At 35.6% G+C, this 19,503-nt stretch overlaps 1 protein-coding gene across 2 annotated transcripts; it reads left to right on the forward strand.

Annotated features, from left to right (window-relative positions):
* The first annotated feature begins 299 nt into the window (after positions 1–299).
* Positions 300–17,998, forward strand: SPACA1 (sperm acrosome associated 1). Of its 2 annotated transcripts, none has more exons than XM_038554700.1 (7): positions 300–626; positions 6,453–6,509; positions 9,927–10,028; positions 11,148–11,254; positions 11,891–12,026; positions 16,908–17,028; positions 17,754–17,998. In XM_038554700.1, the coding sequence occupies exons 1-7, from the start codon at positions 407–409 to the stop codon at positions 17,908–17,910; spliced, it is 900 nt and encodes a 299-aa protein (XP_038410628.1). In that variant the 5' UTR covers positions 300–406; the 3' UTR covers positions 17,911–17,998. The 2 variants fall into 2 exon arrangements, with proteins under 2 accessions (XP_038410628.1, XP_038410629.1); XM_038554701.1 differs by lacking the exon at positions 300–626 and adding an exon at positions 675–821.
* Positions 17,999–19,503: the final 1,505 nt, after the last annotated feature.

Below are 19,503 nucleotides of genomic sequence, written 5' to 3' on the forward strand. Positions count from 1 at the left end.
CTTTCGGAAGGGACAAGGCTGAGGGCGCGAGGGCGCGAGGGCGCGAGGCCGGCGAGGGCGCGAGGCCGGCGGCGGCGGCGGCGGCGGCGGCGACCGCGGCTCTGGGTTGCTTAGCAACGGCGGGAGCGCGCGTAGCCCGCGTCGCCGCTTGCACACCTGCAAGGCCGGAAAGCGAGCCGCGCCGTCGGAAGTGCCGGACGAGGCGCGACAGCGGCCCCGCGCGCGTTCCAACAGCGCTGGGAGCCCGGGAGGCCTTCCGCTCGCCGGTGACGAGCCGTGACGCCTCAATGGTTACCCGGGGCGCGGCTCGGGGGTTCGGAGGCCGGGGGCTCCGCTCTTCGACGCACCTCTTGTCAGGAGCGGGCGGCTGCTGCTGCGCCTCGGTCGGCCGTCGGGGCCGAGAACCATGAGCCCCGGGGGCGCGGGCTGCTCCCACAGGCTGCTGCTGACGGTCGGCTGGCTGCTCCTGGCGGGCCTCCACTCCGCGTGTGGGACGAACGTCACCGCCGCCCAGGATCCTGGCTTGGTCCACGAGGGCGAGGGCGAGAGCGAGGGCGAGGAGGAGGCCGAGAGCGAGAGCGAGAGCGAGGCGGAGAACGAAGCCCAGTCTGCGACTGAGGAGGATGGTGAGGGCGGGAGGCCCCGCGACGGGGGCAGTGGAGGGCCAAGCCCTGCCCTCTGACCTAGGACCGTGGGAACCGTTATCCCTGTTAACATCTGTAGAGCTCTCTTGCAAACAGCCTTGAACTTACACTTTCTTCATATGCCCAGTGGCCTTGAGGAGAATGTGCTAGTTCTCCAAGGCGCCCCAAGAAAGATAAGTGAGCACGTACATAGAAGTCGTTACAGGATTACTATTAAATATTGCTCTGGATAAGGAAAAAGATGCCCTCCCTCCCACTTTTTTTTTTTTTTTTTAAGGGATAGGAGTTGGGGAGTAGCCTCTTACCAGTGGGAATTATTATTATTATTATGATGATGATGATGATGTTAACCCACATTTATTTTTTAAATTTACATTTTACTTAGTGGACATACAGTTTAATATTGATTTCTTGAGTAGAATTCAGTGATTCCTCACATACATACAACCCCAGTGGTCATCACAAGTAGTACCCTCCTTCATAGCTTAATCCACCCAGCCATTCGCCAACCGTCTCCCTCTGTCATTAAAGAGCCTGTTAGGGCTTGTTTCCCTCTTTCATTGTTCTCCTTCCTCCTTCCCATACATTCATAGTTTCGTTTCTTCAATTCCACATATGTCTTATAACACATACTTAAAATGAAAAATACTTAAATATTTTTTTAAAAGCCAGTGAGGAGAGTGATTTTTTTGGTACATCCAATGGGAATTATTTTGATTCTTGGTAGTTACATGTTTTTCTTTCCCATTGTAGTTTTTTTTTTTTTTTTTTTTTAAGTCCCAAATTGCTTGAGATCTTACTCCTTTCCACGTTTGCTGTTTAGGTTGGAACTCGGTGGAATGAAGAATTCCCCTCACTGTGACACATCTTAGACCAAAATGCTGACAAAACTGCCCAGAAGTCCCATGTCAGCTTCATACAGCTCTATCCTTGAGCACCTCTGTAGCATGGTGGTGTATGTAATATTTGCACCTTCAACTTGCATACACAAAGGAATGATGGCAGTAGAAAACACCTATCAAGGGATCCAACTAGTGGTTTTGTTTGATAATACAAGGGAAAATGAACCTGTGCTTGGTTCATAAATTTACCTTGTTCTGCTGGCTTATTAAGCAATAAAACCTGACAAGCTGTTATACATGTTGTATTGGTTAGTAACTCACATGCTGCTGGTAGGTAGGTAGAAAGCCAGGTAAATTGCTGGTTTGCAGCCATTTAAAGGAGAAATGATCCCCTTTCTCTATAAATGACCCAGCAGAGATTCTTTTATTATTCTTTAATATCCTTGGCAATCTCCTGTCTCCTATACATATAGAATAGGTGCTGTATTTATCAGCCTTTCTGTTTATTTTCTGATAACAGATTGTGACCCGCAGTGATGGAAAGAAATGGACTATTGGAGGTTAATGATGGGATGGGAGTTTGCATCGCCTTCATAATATTACATTACAGGGAGCTTGGAGAGGTCCTGGACCTTGGAAATGTGAGAGAGACTAGACAAGAAAACATTATCTAAAGCATGATAGCTGTTGCTTCACTCCAGTTTTAAAAATAATTGAATTAACAGTTTTAGTATTAAACCATTCAAGGGATAGTTCTACCTGTGAAATGCTAAGTAGAGTTTAAGCTAAACCCAAGCAATGAAGTTACAATGCCTTAGGTACAAATTAAAATGCAGGCAAGTTATTTTTCTCTCATTCTCTCATCTGTAAACTGTAGGGAGTCTGTGTACCTTTTGAAATTTTATATGTATGATTTTGTGCATAGTTGCTTTTCCTGGGGAGAGTGAGAATCCAGAAGTGTAAATAATTGGAGGTGTTGAAGATTAGAAAATTTCCAGAGCTGTTATTAAAATTTGACAAGGCTCCTTTTAACCCTCAATGACCAATAAAAATAGTCATCATTATTTGCTATCCAATGGACTTTTAAAAAAATTTTACTTTTAAGTAATTTTACAAGTAATTTACAAAAGTAAAAATAAAGGGTTAATGAAAACAACTAATTTGAAATTTTAATAAGAATATAAATATGGAAAACTCCAAACTTTTATTCCATATTTCTTGGTTTTGAAGATGTTAATATCATAAATGGGCAGGATACTTTGAATGCAACTAGATGCTCATTTACTGTTATGCATGAGTCTGGAATATATTCATCTTACAAATGCTGATTCCAGATTTCAGACAAATCTCTAATAGATTCTGGTTTATTAATTTGTGCATTGTCAAAACACAATACTTTTGAAAACTACGAAGCCACATATTTTGTTGATGAGAAGACCACCATGTTCTTTGCTCCATAATTGCAAAATATTTTCATTTTAGGTTTATAAACACCAATAAGAATGATTAGTCCAATGAATTTTATTCATTTCTAAATCATCTATTTTCTTTTTAGTCACTTTTGTAAATATACCTGCCATCATGATCTGTCCATTTACAAATGCTATCAAGTAAATTTTGGTGGATAAACACCTTTAAAAAGGAAAGAATATTGTCCATATCCTTTTAGCAAAACAGTGTGGTCCAGCTTCTGTTCATAAAACATTTCAGGATTAAGTCCTTCCTGTTGAAAGACTAACTGGATGAGAATACCATATATCCTTTTCATACTTAGAAATGTAATATGAATTCATTGATTTTTGAGTTAGAGAAAATTCATCTAGGGTATTCATCTAAGTTATCATTTCTCACTCATTTTGCTTATGCAGTCAATTTCACCATCAGCATTAGCATCTAAGGTGCTGCTGTCTATGTTCATCTTCTGATTCATCCAACATTTGTGAAGTGTTTTTCTCTGTCAGTTTTCTCTCTACCGTTATGGGCAAAGGAAGGAAGGAAGAAAAGAAAGAAGAAAAGGAAAGGAAAGGAAAGGGAAAAGGAAAAGGAAGGAAAAGGAAAAGGAAAGGAAAGGAAGAAAAGAAAAGAAAAGAAAGAAGAAAAGAAAAAAGAAAAGAAAAAGAAAAGAAAAAAAAGAAAGAAAAATTTAAAAACCTCAGCAGTGTTCAATGAAAGCTAAAAATAAGACTACCAGAAAGGTGCTTCTAGAGTTCTTTTATAGCTTCCTAAAGATGATGCAATATACTTCAGGCAAAAAATAAGGAAACAAAGGATGATATAATAGCTATGATTTATTTTGCAATTACATCATCCTTCTAAGCAATTCCAAACATTCTTCCATTTTATTATCTTAGTCTTTTTTTAAAAAAAGACATAATTGGGAATAATCAATAAGAAATAATAAAATCCAGCATTATGAATGATGAAATAACAAAACACTTAAAAACTTAGGAAAAATTACTAAAATACGTTAGATTTATATTAATAACTCTTAACCCCCCCATACCTTTTATACACTGTTAAACTTTTGATAAATCTGAAGGTATACTTAGACCCTTAGATTTATAGTTATACCCGTACATTTATAAAAGGGACCAACAATAGATCTACATAATAATTGCAAAATAGAATGCATTTCATTCTCTAAAATAAGTTTTATCCTTTATAAATATAACTATTTTCTCTTTTTCTTTGGAACACCTCTAAGAAAAAATAAAAATTATGAAATATCAACCTTCTATATCAATTCTCAAGAAATTCAAAAATTAAAATTGGGCTCTGATGGTATATACCAACACTTAAATTGTGCTGTCCAGAATTTAAGAGAACACTCCAGGATCTGACCAGAACAAAAAACGAGTGTGATCATTATCTGCATCATTATGGATGCCGTGCTTTTATCAGTAAAATCTAAAACTGAATAGATTTTTAGGGAGGCCTCAACAATCTTGACTCATATTGAACTTACTATTGAAATCTCCACTTATTTTCACTTGTTCTGTCAAATTAAGACTATCCATATTTTGAGGAGAATTACTTTTCAGCTCCATGTGTAAGACATTTCTCTAAGGCTTCATTTTGGTAGACTTGCCTAGTATTCCATCCTGGCATTTTTTTAGAGCCAGATTTATCTTCAAACTTATTTGCTATCCTTCCTAGTTTTTCAGAACCTCTGGACTTAGCATGATAATACCAATATTTCCAGGTCATTAATAAAAATATTAAACAGGACAGAGTCCTATGATACTCTTTCCTTATACATTGACACTAACCAATAGCAACACTGGATATTACTGTTTACATATAAAAACAGTTACATATAAAAGTTTACTAGCATTCAGACCACATATTTCCTTTTTACTCATAAGAATATGACAGGAAATTTTGGCAAATACCACACTGAAGTCCGGATACATGTAGTTTCTCTGACCCACCATTAGGCGACCCCTATAAAAAATGGAAGTCATTGAATGACCTAATGGGCACTCACAGTCAAAAGGGACCTTAGAGATCATCTGATTAAATCCATTTTTTTTTTCTGAAGTTAGAAGAGCTTAAATAACTTTCCCAAAGTAGCATAGGTAGTGAATAGTAGGGCTGATTGATTAACTAATAGTTTTTGAATGGTTTTTGAAAAGAAGCTATATTTAGAGTCTGAAAGTATTAACTCATCCTCCTACCTGTTTTTTCTATGTTCTAGATTTGGCTTTTAGTATATATCCCACAATGTGCCAGCAGAAAGTATCCAAGTATTTGAAGCAAAAGCATCAATTCAGAATTGATCATGATATTCCAAATAATTTAACAAAGTCAATATTGATTTACTTAACATATATACATCAAGAGCATACTATGTATTCAGGGAACTGTATTTGGTGCTTGTAAGTATAGAATAGCAGTCTTTGTGAAGATATTGTCTTACAGTAACCAAAATAGGAAAAAAATGTGATGTGCACTGAGTGTGAATGAAGTTATGATATCTTAAGTATCACTAAAAGTATCACTTTTATAGCACTAAAGTTACAGATTGTTTTCACATATATTATCTCATTTAATTCTTAAAGATACTCTCATTTAATTCATAATAAAATAAAATAGGTTCTCCTTTCCAATTTTTTGCAGAAGTGTTAACTAGGCCTGATAGAGTTAAAGTAATTTGCTCAAATTCACCTAGTTAGTGGTAGAAGGAGCAATTTGGACTCCAATCTTATGCACTTTCCCATGTAATATTGTTAATTTAGGATACAATGCTTTAAAAAATTCTAACACCTCATGTAATATTTTTTATATTGAAACATCAGTTCTTATCTGCTATGAAGAATTGGTTATATACTATAGCTGGTAGAAATAATGCCAAACTTCAAAACAATTAGAAACAGAGTAACGTGATTTAAAATCAACAATATTTAACTACTCAAATACATGTATATTCCTAAATTATCCTGCTAAATAAAGTGTTGAAATAAATTCTTGGGAATAATTTATCATCTTAACCTAAGAAGGTATAGAACCATTCTACGACATATTTTTAATGAACACATGGCATAAAGACTTCTTTTTGGATGGAAATGATATACTCAATTTTTTTTTTGAAAAATAGAGAATAGACAAAATTGGGGCCTTACAATTAGCAGGCTTTTGTTTTGTTTTGTTTTTCTGACCTATAGAACTTTAACTCACCATGTGTTGAGCTGATGGAATTTTTTTTTAATTTATATTAAAGTTTGAATATAGACCTTTGCAAGACATTTCCTAACTTATTTAAGTACTTTGAAGGTTTAGGCTTCTTTTGATTTAACAATATTAGAAGATGTACTAGGAATGACACTGATTTTCTGATTTAATAAAACTTAAAAACTCTTTGTTTCCCATATGATAAGTGCTTGTATCCTTCATCCTCAAGTAACAATTTTTCCATTTGAAAAGTTTTCATATGATTGAATAATGTATATTTGCATTTTATGTTTAGCTTCAAATCAGACAGTAGTCAAAGAAGTAGAATTTGGGATGTGCACTGTTACATGTGGTAAGTAGCATAGAGCAGACAAATCAACAATATGTAATTTGGGGAGAAGGGAAGGTAAAAACTGGCAATTTTTATATGTAATTTGTGTACTTTCATTTATCTCTCAAATTATAATTCACATACAAAACTCAAAAGGTAAGATATTTTCAGTTTATAACCTCTAAGCCTTATTTTAAGCCAGCTCCCTATATTTTTTTGGCACTTAAACTGATTTTATCAAGTGAAACTTTATCTCACAGGTGTTCAGAAGATGAAAGATCTTCCGTGCATCTCAGAGATGTCTTCCCACAGACTGTGTGGCAAATCAAGAAATTTGCCTATTTGTAATAGTCTATTCTAAATTCTACATTTCTCCAATTCATATGTTATGTCTTGGAGAAAAGAGGTATTAGCTTGAGGGGAAAGATAATATTAAAAAAAACTATGACCTTTATCATTCCATGAATAGACATTGGATATAAAATCTCTTACATAGATAGAGGTGGAATTAAGGCTACACATACCATAATAGACCAGTGTTTCTCAAACCTAAGTGCCTGCAGGACTTGTTAAAACACGACTGCTAGACCTACCCCAGAGTTACTAACTCCCTAGGCCTTTGGAGGAGCTTAAGAGTTTGTATTTCTAAACAAGTTCACAAATAAATCTGATGCTGCTGGTTAGAAGACCATCTTTTGACAATCACGATAGACTAGAATGCTGAGAAGACAATAGATAATTTGCAATGAAATTAAGTTTATCCTAAATAAAACTGCCTTGGAAAAAGGATAGTGAAGGGAGGCAAAGATAAAAACCAAATGATAAGAAGCAAAATCCATGCAGACCTAGAGCAGAATGATTTTTTTAAATTACACCTGAATTGTTTATATTTGAATTAGTGTATTTTTTTAAAGATTTTATTTATTTATGAGAGACACAGAGAGAGAAAGGGGAGGCAGAGACACAGGCAGAGGGAGAAGCAGGCTCCATGCAGGGAGCCCGACATGGGACTTGGTCCCGGTCTCCAGGGTCAGGCCCTGGGCTGAAGGCGGCGCTAAACCGCTGAGCCACCAGGGCTGCCCTTTATTGTGGCAAAATAAACCTAACATAAAGTTTACTATTTTAACCTTTAAATATACAACTCAGTGACATTAAACATGTTCACGTTGTTATGCAACTATTAACCACCATCTATCTCCAGAACTTTTTCATTATCCTGGAGTCAAATCTCCGTTCCTCTTAAACACTAACTCTCTGCTGTCCCTGCCCAACCCCTGACAATCAGTATTCTATTTTCTGTCTCAAGATAATTTTAAACCTAATTTTTTCCTTAACTTCTTAGTGGATCAGAGTCCAAAATGAAAGGAATACATGTAATAAACCTGTGAATATTCATTTGCAATTTACATCTTTCTTTTGCAGCTTGAGAAATTTCACAGGTAGAGAATTACTTTTATGACAGTTCTAGTAATTTATATTGTATTACTCTATTTTTTAAAGATGTGTTTCAGAAATTACATATTCATCAAATGATTTTTTGAATTTTGCCTACTATGTACCAGGCATTGCTATAAGTGGTAGAACAATTCCTTCCCTACAGGAAGTGTATAGGGGCAAAGACAAAAATAATATTAAAACATGTAATACATCAGATGGGGATAAATTCTAAGGAGAAAGAAAAACCTTAAAAGGCAACATTTTACATCTAAAATATTTTAAAATATTTTCAATTTATAAAAACTATTTAGAGGGGAAAAAAGCACTTTGGTGAAAATTCTACTGAACTCTCAAAATAATATTTCAGCAGTCAAAAAGTTTACTTTTTCTGGAATACCCAGGCAGATTTTTAGGTGTTACTTAGACTTACAGAAAATCTCACGCCTACACATGTCATCACAATGAACTGTATTTGGCTAAATAAATTCACAAATAAGCTTGCTTGGAAAATATTTGTGCATTTTAGAATAAGCCTGTGCATCTAGAGAGGTACCTTTCACAAATTCAAGCGGAGCTATACTGCAGCCATTCTTAGGCATCTCTTATTAATCAAGAGATCTTTCCTCGAAGAGTACAATTATGATGAGCACCGAGTAATGTGTAGAATTGTTGAATCAATATATTGTACACCTGAAGCTAATACTGTATGTTAACTATACTAGACTTAAAATTGAAAAAAATTAAAAAGAGATCTTTCCTCTTCCAACCTTTCATCTCCTTATCTCATGTAGAGTCCTCTCCCTTGCTACTCAAAGTTTGGTCCACAGACCAGCTGCATCAGCAACATCTGGGAGCTTGTTAGAAATGCAGAATCTCAGAACCTACTCCAGACCTACTGAATCAGAATTTGCCTGTTAATAAGATTTCCAGGTGATTGCATGCACTCTAAAGTTTGAGAAGCACTGTTGTAAGTCATCTCTCGACTTCAACTCTCCCTTGCCCTTGAGAATGGGTTTTGTGATTAACATCTTTAGGGGCTGAAAGAGGGAATCTGGTAGAAAAGGAAATCAAGATGGACTGTTCCTTAGCCTGTGGCTACACAGTCATATCATAGGTCACTTATCCTAGGACATGTTTAGCATGTCACTGATAGAGCATTTTATCATGTTCCTCAATTCTGGTGATGAAAGGCAAACCCAGTGGAGATCTGAGATCTGTTAGTAGAAACTTGATTTCTTGTGGTAAAAAAACTGTGGTAATTCTCAAGACACTATTTGTTAGAAATTGAGATTTGGTCATTAATACTTTGTCCTCTTATATTTAATACAGAGACTTTACTAATCTAAATATTAAAAAGCATCATTTATGTTTTAAAATATGATTTTTGGAAAGTCCTTCAGTGCTCCAAAACCACTTCTAAAACTTCCATGGCCAGACAAATTTGGGAGATCCTGTTTACTACTATATTTCATCAAATCTAAGACTTTTGTTAGCTGTGAGAAGCATATTTTATGCACCTCTAAAAAGGAAAAATGCTACCAATTTGTCACATGCTGTCAATCTAAGATAAGTTCTGATTTCTCATTTAAAAGTTGTTAAAATGTAAAAATTTTACATCTTAGGTCTATGAAAGTTTATACATAATAGCGCATTAATTTACTAGCATATTAAAAAAGTTCCCCGAAAATTCTGTAATAAAGAAGACCCTTTAATTTTAATTTATCATTTTCAAATGGATATAATTTTGGAATCCTTTTTCATATGATAACTAGAGGAAACTCTAGTGTTTCATGTAACTCACTTTGGGAAATGCTGTTTTACGAAATAAAATGAGGGGCATAAAAATTCTAAGTGTCATCACTCTGAATTTAGGAATTTCTAAAATCAGAAGAAAAGTCTCAAAAAAGACCTAGGTAAAAAAAAAAAAAAAAAGACCTAGGTGGAAAAGTAAAGAAAGTAGAATTAATTTTTCTTAATATTTGCTGATTTCTTTTACCGAAGGTGTTGGTATTAGAGAAGTTATACTAACAAATGGATGCCCTGGAGGTGAATCCAAGTGTATTGTACGAGTGGAAGAATGCCGTGGACCCGTAGATTGTGGCTGTGAGTTGGACTCTGCATTGGAAGGAGTTGGAGGGGAAGGGCTTACTCTGGGGAAATAGCTTTAACCTCAGGTTGCCATGGGTGGAAGGAATTGATCAATTGATATACTGAAAGAAAATTATGATAAAACTTAAAATTCCACTTACCTAGACAATTATAGCTCTGAGTACTTTTCTGCTTTTGCTTTACATTCTTCAGTGTTGTTTAAAATTTAACATATAGTCTCTGTAATACACTGGAACTTTATTATACTCAAGGTCTGTGGTCAAAGCTAATCTGTAGTGAAACACCTTTGACACTTTGGTAATGACATTTTATTAGTAGATTGGCAGACTTTAAATTGGTAAGTTTGTAAGCTTTTCTATATAATATTACATTACTTTGAGATTTCATCATCTCTAGTGGGGGTTTCTAACCAGTAAATTGAAAGTCACTGGCAGATCTCAAAGTTTAATCTAATAGATCACTAAGTTGGATGCCCTTGCTATTTATTCTGCCAAAGGACCACACAGCTATGGTATTTTCCACCTGCTCCTTTTGATGATTTTACTTTGCATCCACTCACCCCTCTCTATTCTTCTACACTCAAACTCTCAATAATAATTTTGATAACTTCCTGCATATAATTGATGTTAAACTGAAAGTGGCTTTTAAAAAAAAGATTTTATTTATTTATTCATTCATGGGAGACACACAGAGAGAGGCAGAGACACAGACAGAGGGAGAAGCAGGCTATATGCAGGGAGCCAGATGTGGGATTCCATCCTGGGACCGGAGGATCACACCCTGAGCCGAAGGCAGGTGCTCAACCGCTGAGCCACCAGGCATACCACAAAAGTGGCCTTTAGAGCAGCCCGGGTGGCTCAGCGGTTTAGCACTGCCTTCAGCCCAGGGCCTGATTCTGGAGACCCGGGATCAAGTCCCACATCAGGCTCCCTGAATGGAGCCTGCTTCTCCCTCTGCCTGTGTCTCTGCCTCTGTGTGTGTGTGTGTGTGTGTGTTTCTCATGAATAAATAAATAAAATCTTAAAAAAAAAAGTGGCCTTTAAAAGTAGTCTTTGTATAAAGCAACTTACAATGCCTAATGGTATATATGTATTTAATTTTTCTTGTTTTTAGGGGGTAGACCAGTTACAGAAAGTCTTGACAGTGTTAGACTGCCATGTGTTCATATATCTCCTGTAAATCGTTTCAAATATGTTTGGAAACTTCTAAGGCCAGACCAAGTAAGTAATGAATGTATGTAATGTGGCGCTTTCTAGTGAGCAATAAAATTTGTTTCCAGTACTTGATGGCTATCAGAAAACTTTCTTTTTAGAAGCAGTTTGCAAAAATGAAGTTAAAAATCTTACAGCCTTTTTATTATTGAGATTTTAATTTAATTTTAATAATTCAATAATTGCATTATTAAGTGGGGCTAAAACTTTACATATGTCTTGGGGTCAGCTATTATCAGAACTTAAAAACATCCCTTTTATATAAAGTATTCTATTTTGGAAGCAAAGTTTTCATTTTTATGTACAGGAATTATATGATGATAATAGTAACTAACATTAATAGAGGGCTTATTAAATATCAGACACACACCAAGCACTATAGTTTCTTTTAACCCAATCTATGAGATAATTCTTACCATTACACCCATTTTACAGATAAGTAACTGAGAAGCAGAGAGTCACACAGACAGAAATCGTAGAGTTAGTACTTAATGTCGGGATTGTCTGACTCTAAAATCCATGTGCATAATCAGTTACTGTCCTAGACTGAGACAATGACTATTCTTTTGTTATGGGAAATAAATTGTTTCCTGATCTTAAGTATACATGAAGAATGTTGGCACTTTTTTTTTCCTTTTTAAATAGCAACCCATTATCCTTGCAAATGATTCAGCAATCCTGGAAGTACGCAGGGAAGTTCACCCCTTGATTTTTGAGTGTGCCACCTTGGATAATAATGAAATAATAGCAACAGTTAAATTCACAGTCTATACAACAAGTGGTAAGTGCCCAGTTATATTTTGGTTTGCTTATATCAAACTTAAAAAGCATCAAAATCATTTGGAGGGCTTCTTGAAATAGATTGATAGCCTCACTCCCAGAGTTTCTGATTCAGTAGATCTTGGGTGGGGCTGGCACAGCAGTTTGCCTTTCTAACAAGTTCCCACGTGTTGCTGGCTCAGGGACAACCTTTGGAAAACCACTGGTGTTTATCATTTAGACTTTCTACAAGGTGGTACGGTGGTACTTAATTTCTTTTTCACAATTTAGAGTCAGATGTGTTTCCCTTTGGGAAACTGGTGCATTCCTGAAGCATCTCCAAAGGCAGTCCTCTAACTTGAATTATATTCTCTCACTTCTGTCACAAAAGTGAAATGGATACATGGAATTCTCATAGATGCTTACAAAATTTTTGATACAGTAAAATAATAAAATTAAGAAACATTATTTCAAAACATGGCTCTTTAAAAATTATTCATTTGAAGAAAATATTTTTTGATGAAACAAGAGTACAGTCCTCAATATATGTTACAAAAGACAAATCTTGCCCTGAACATAATTTTACATGTTAGAAACTATGCTTCCCTTGCAAAATGGTTCCATGTGCATGTCCTTTCAGTTTAGACTATGATGTATAACATATTCAATTATTTCCTTTTGTTCAGTTGCTCTTAGCCATTTTTATTATAGTTGTCATTGTTTTTGAGGTAATGAGGGGGTTTGGTCACAAGTTCTTTTGAGAATCAAATCAAAACTCAGGAGGCTTTTCCCAGAAGAAATGCCCACATAAACAAACCTGCCAAAAACTACCTGTTATTTTAATAGAATCCATGGATTTCTTGAAGCTTTTCCTGAATCCCTAGTAAAGAATTTATGCTATAGTTTAGAGATACCATACAGCATAACACTGTTTATTAAAATGGAAATAAGCTAAAGTGTTTAAGGCATGACTTTTAAGAATAAACTACAACTTTCTTTAATGTGTTTACTGTCTTTAAAAAATATTTATGGTGAAAGCTAATAATCTCATGTTGAGATATCAAGTATTAGTAAAAGGATAATTTCAAAAAAATGCTTAAAAAAAGCAAGAAAGGATCAAACCTCATCAAACTAAAAAATATCTCAGTGAGTATTAGTTTAGAGTAATAAAAGTTTTAGGGGCCATTCTCAGTTTTTGTCCCCACAGCCTAGTCCTTGTTAGGACCATAGCTCTTCTTTTGATTAGAAGTCTTTTGGGGATCCCTGGGTGGCTCAGCGGTTTGGTGCCTGCCTTTGGCCTGGGGCGCGGTCCTGGAGTCCCGGGATCGAGTCCCACGTCGGGCTCCCGGCGTGGAGCCTGCTTCTCCCTCTGCCTGTGTCTCTGCCTCTCTCTCTCTCTCTCCCCGTGTCTATCATAAATAAAAAATAAATCTTTATAAAAAAAGTCTTTTTAAAAAATTATTTTATTTAAATTCAGTTAATTAACATATCATGTATTATTACTTTCAGAGGTAGAGTTCAGTCATTCATCAATTGTATGTAACACCCAGCACTCATTATATCACATGCCCTCCTTAATGCCCGCCACCCAGTTACCCCATCGCCTCACCCACCACCCCTTCAGCCACCCTCAGTTTGTTTTGTAGAAGTCAATATGCATTTGATAATGTGTAAGCTAAGGGCTAGAGACAGACCCTGAAGTGTTAGCCCTTAAATGAGACAAAGCTGACTTCCCTCTTGTAGCAGTCCAACGCTGATGGGTTAGCTTTGCCATCTCAGTACATGGTCTGGTTAAATGACAAAATGCTTTTAGAGCACTTTGGTATCTATTAGCTTCTTTTAAAAAGTGACAATTGGGAATACTCCTGTGACAGACCCTTTTGGCTATTTGGACATAAAACAACTATTTTGTATATAAATGTCAACACAGTATGGTACTGGCCTGAAACAAGTACCCACAATTAAAATATCTTTAGGGTAAATATGGTTTAGTTAATGACAATTTCCCATCCACCCCTATACATCAGATTTTTCACTTCCACAATAGTTGTCTTTATAATTAGGCATTGTTATGGATTGAATTGTGTCTCCCTTCTCAAGTCTTAACTTCCAGAACCTCAGAATGTGACTGTGATGGGAACAGGATCGTTGCAGATATAATTTGTTTGGGTAAGATAAGGTCATACATACTAGAAAAGAGTGGGCCTTTAATTCACTATGACTGGTGTCCTTATAAGAAGAGGAAATTTGGACACAAACACAGAATGAGAGAGAAGAGAATGTCATATGAAGACACAAAGACACACAGGGAAGGATCCACCCCCAGAGCCTTTGGAGTGAGCAGGGTATTACCAACACGTTGCATTCAGACTTTTAGCCTTTAGAACTATGAGACAATAAATTGTCTGTTGCTTTTAAGTCACCCAGTTTGTGGTACTCTGCTATCATGGCCCTAGAAAACAAATGCAAACATAAGCTTCATTTTTCTAAGAAGTCAGAACATTGAAATCCATCCTGTTTTTCAATAAGAAATTTCAATAGGAAATGCAGCCTATTTTTTTTAGGTATAAAAGTAATCTAGATATAAAAGTGATCCTTGCAAGAAGACTGCTCTTGAAATAAAGTAAAATCTTTATACCTCTCACTCTTCATCCTCTTGGCTAGTATTGCAGAGTAATGAATAAATGGAAAGGAATTTTGCATTTCTTCTTCTAAGGTTTTAATCCTAAAAGGGATCTTTCATTTGAGCTTTAAAAACCTCACTGCTGTAAATCCAAAATTATCAAAAACAAAAAGATTTTAAAAATCCAACAATGTTGGAATATATGATGTGATTTCTCTATAATACTTGGGACTATTTAGTGAGATCACCAATTGAATTTATAGCTCTAGAATTACTAAGGAGAATGAAAAATTATACTCCATGGTGTTTAAAAAATAGGAAAAAAATTCAGACAAATAAGCAGATGAGATTGCCCATACAAAAGAAACTACTTCTGAAAGAGGGGTACTTACCAAAATTAAAATATTGCAATATATAAAACATAGCTGCACAAATCATTAAACCTCCCTGAACATTGGTTTACTTATCAGTGTAATTCAGTAATTGTATCCAGAGATCTCTCTGATCCTTCTCCACATGAATTCTTTATGATCCTATGATTTTGAGGACTAGGAAGAACCATAAGAAAGCTATATAATTGGTAAAATAAATAGTATTTGATGTAATTGGCTTTTCACCAATTTATAGTATAGCAATGTTATAATGCATATGGTAGCCTGGCTTTGTCTCTTTAATAGCCTTATTTTCAGGAAGAGCAGAAAGATATGGGAGAGAATGTCTAATTTAAAAGTGTTGTGTGGATATTTGTATAAAAATAAACTTGAAGCTCTATCTTACAACATATATAAAAATTAAAGATATATGATAGTCCTTTATTTTATTTATTTATTTGAGAGAGTAGTGAGAGCTCAACTGGGCGGTGGGGTCGAGAGGTAGGGGAGTGTAGGGGCAGAGGGAGAGGGAGAGGCAGACTCCCCACTGAGCAGGGAGCCTGACTCGGGGCTCAATCCCAGGACCCTGGGACCCTGGGATCATGATCTGAGCATGTCAGGTGATGGTGAAGTTGTTGGAAGGCACACAGGCAGACCACTTAACCAACTGAGCCACGCAGGTGCCCTGAGATGTCATAGTTCCAAATGTAAAAATTAAAACTTTAAACATAAAGGTTTAAAAAAGAAACATAGGGGAAAATCTGCATGATACTGGAGTAGGCTAGGGTTTCTTAGCTATGACTCAGAAAACAATCACCATAAAAGGGAACATTGATAAATTAGGCTTCATTAAAATTAAAAACTTTAGCTCATTAAAAAAATCATTAGAAAAATGAATAGGCAAGCCAAAACCTGGGAGAAAAAAATTCACAAAACTTATATAACCATTATAATCAGTTTGGGCAAAGATCTTACAGTTTCTTAGTAAACTAAAGAATACCTCTTCCCTATGACCCAGGAGTTCCACTCTTAAATATTTATTCAAGAAAAGGAAAATACATGTTTGCAGATGACTTGCATAAAAATGTTCATCGCAGTTTATTTATAATAGCTGAAAGCAGCAACAGCCTACCTGTTCATCAGTAGAAGAATGAATAAACAAATTAGAATACTACTCATCAATAAAAAAAGAAAAAAATATTGATGTATGCAGCACTTTTGGTGAATCTCTAAAACAGGCTGAGTAAAAAAGCCTCACATGAAGGAATATATAGTATATCTTTCCATTCCTATAAAGTTCTAAAACAAGCAGAACTAATCTGTGGTGGAAAAGAGCATTAGTATAGTAGTTGCCTCTGGAGGATGGGGCAGAAATTACCTGGAGGGACTCAAGGGAATTGATGGGGTATAGCAATATTCTGTGACTTCACAGGGTTTGAATTATATATGTGCGTTTGCATTTGCCAAAACTAAATAAATGTACATTTAAAATTTTTGTGCAATTCATCAAAAATTTTACCTCAAAAGAAAAAATATAAACAAGTATTGAACTCTGGTTAATGATACACCTTTTGAAGTTTTTTCGGGGGAAGGTTGCAGACATTAGCAAATAATGTTGAAATGCATTGAAAAAAGATGGATGAATGGATTTATAGGAGGATGGATAGATGGGTAGTAAAGTGTTGATGGTAGTATCTAGGTGGTGGAAATACAGAATGTTCGGTGTTAAATTATTTCAAATTTTCTGCATGTTTGTAAAGGACATTTCAGAGTTCATGAGCAAGTTTATTAGTAACTTTCTTTTCATTAATTCTGTGTTTTTCTAGAGTTAATTTTTATATATAAAGTTTCTATTTAGATATCTTTTTTTCCAGTAGTAATAATCATCAGATGTGTGTTTTTTCTCTAGAATTGCAAATGAAAAGATCAGCTCGACCAGACACTGATGCAGTCCTAGTTTTTGTGCTGACCATAGGAGTTGTTATCTGTATATTCGTGATCTTTATACTGATCTTCTTAATTATAAACTGGTAGGTGAAGGACTGAACTGAGTCATCACCCTTGCTTGATGTCCTCCTTGTCTGGCACACCCCTCTTGTTTGATGAACCCAAAGGCCTGTCCATAACACCCCCCCATATATGACTTGAAATAGTCCAACCCTGTATACCTCCTGCAACTATTCTGCTTCAGGCTACCTAAGATCATGACTTGCTTCTCACCATGAGAGAGCTTTAAGTGCAATTTTTATAATTTTACATGGTAATTGCAAAAAAAAATATTTTTTAAAGGTATTATTTATTCATTTATTTATTCATGAGAGACAGAGAGACACAGGCAGAAGGAGAAGCAGAGAAGCAGGCTCCATGCACAGAGCCCAATGCAGGACTCAATCCCGGGATTCCGGGATGATGCCCTGAGCTGAAGGCAGGTGCTAAACCGCTGAGCCACCCAGGGATCCCCCCCAAAAATGTTTTGAATGAATATGTATGTTCAGTTGTAGTTCTCACAACTCTAAAACTTGATTGGTATAAACTACTAATTAATTTTTTGAAAGAATATTTCTAATATTTATATGAGTTTACACCCTGGTACAGCCTGAGGATTCATCTACTATCACAAATGTAGCTGATACACCACAAACTAAAAATATCATAACTAAAGACACATTTCTATATGCAGAAAATTATATATACCTACTTAGTTTTGGTTTTCAATTCATAAAGGATATTTGTTTTGTTTTTGCTTTTTCTCCAGGGGGGCAGTCAAGTCTTTCTGGGGGGAGAAAGCCTCAACAACTGAGATACAGTCTGAACTGAGTTCAATGAGATACAAAGATTCAACTTCTCTTGACCAGTCACCAACAGAAATACCTGGAAATGAAGATGATGCTTTAAGTGAATGGAATGAATGATGTATGGTTGATATATAAGAAACCAAAAGAGAGTAGAGAATATCAGATTCATTAGTATAAAAATAAAATATATGGTGAAATACTTTAATAATATTGCAAGTGATTTCCACAGTCTAAATGTAATGTAATATGAGAATGTGCTTAGTCAGTGTGTGGTATGAGAAGGGGCTGTTTTAGTCAGTGTATCTTTGTGATGGAGTTATCAAAAATAATTTTAATTTGTTCTCCACATTTGCCATTTCAGGTAATTACTTTGTCACATTTACCTAGAGGTACATACACACATAATATTCTAAACACATTTTTGATCAGTTTGATCATTTCTTTTTTTTTTCCAGTTTGATCATTTCTAAGGTGATTTGCCTGTTTTGTCCCAAATAAGAAAAATGTAATAGAGAAGATGTTTTACATATTAGACTTTCTATCTTCTGAGAGTACTGGGTTGAATTCTATCTTCTGAGAGTGCTGGGTTGAATTTATTAAGATTAATCATACTTTAGAATTTCTGCAGAGTGTGTGACATACAAAGCATCACTTATAAGACATGAAATAATAATAACAGCAACAACCACCAGTAACACTCAGTAACTACTATGTGCCAAACATCACTCAAAGCATTTTACATTATTTTAGGTAATGTAATTATGATTGTAGGTAAGAAATCTGTAAAGAGGAGGTGGGGTGGAACTTGGACATGGCTGAGTAAATGATATAAATTTAACTGCCCTGTATTTCTCACAGAAAAAAAATAAATTAAGGATTTTTTGAATATCCACTGATAAGAACCTTCATTGTGCTTGGTATACAGGTAATAACATCTTAAAACCATTATTATTTCTTATTTCTGAGCATCATCTCTGTCATCTTGTGCTATTATTGTGTGATATGGCCAAATATCATGCAAGATACCAAGGCACTAGAAAGTTTAATTTGGTAAACTTATCAGAAATTAATTTTCAGAGGTTATGATAGTAGCACAAAATACACTTAATTTTTTATAGGTGAATTCTATGCCAACTTTATTGATCTTATTACAAGATTTATCTGATGACAGCATTAACTGCCCATCTGTGAAGAAGATGCTATAAATGGGCATTTATGGTATACACCCCTCTGGTAGCCTAGAAATAGGCTGTGTTGTGGAATTATCCATGCTTTCTATTTTATATTTGTGCTTGAGAGAAGCAATGAAGAATTGGCTGGAAAATGATCATTATCCGTTGTGGGAATTCCACTGGAGACTTCAAAGTAAAAAGAAATTGTTTTAATAAAATCTTCCAAAATAATTGTGGGTTTTTTGGTGACACCCTTCTTCCTCCTAGATAAGCATTAAAAAAAAAAAGTCAGCTTTCCATTTCTTATTCCTGATTAATATGGCATAGGTGCTGATCATTCTTGAATGGTAATTATTATTTTTAGAACCATGAATAGCAGTGATTTCTAACTGTATTTCAATGACCATTAGTTCAGTCAGATTAACAGGTTTAGTTGTCAGTGCTGTTTACTGAATATTCCTCTCTGTCTACTCTCTAGGCATGTGGTCAGGTGGGGCCATGTGACTAGTTCTGATCAATAAGTTATGAGACAAAATTC

This window comes from Canis lupus, chromosome 12 (genome assembly GCF_011100685.1).
Source record: "Canis lupus familiaris isolate Mischka breed German Shepherd chromosome 12, alternate assembly UU_Cfam_GSD_1.0, whole genome shotgun sequence".
Taxonomy (NCBI): Eukaryota; Metazoa; Chordata; class Mammalia; order Carnivora; family Canidae; genus Canis; species Canis lupus.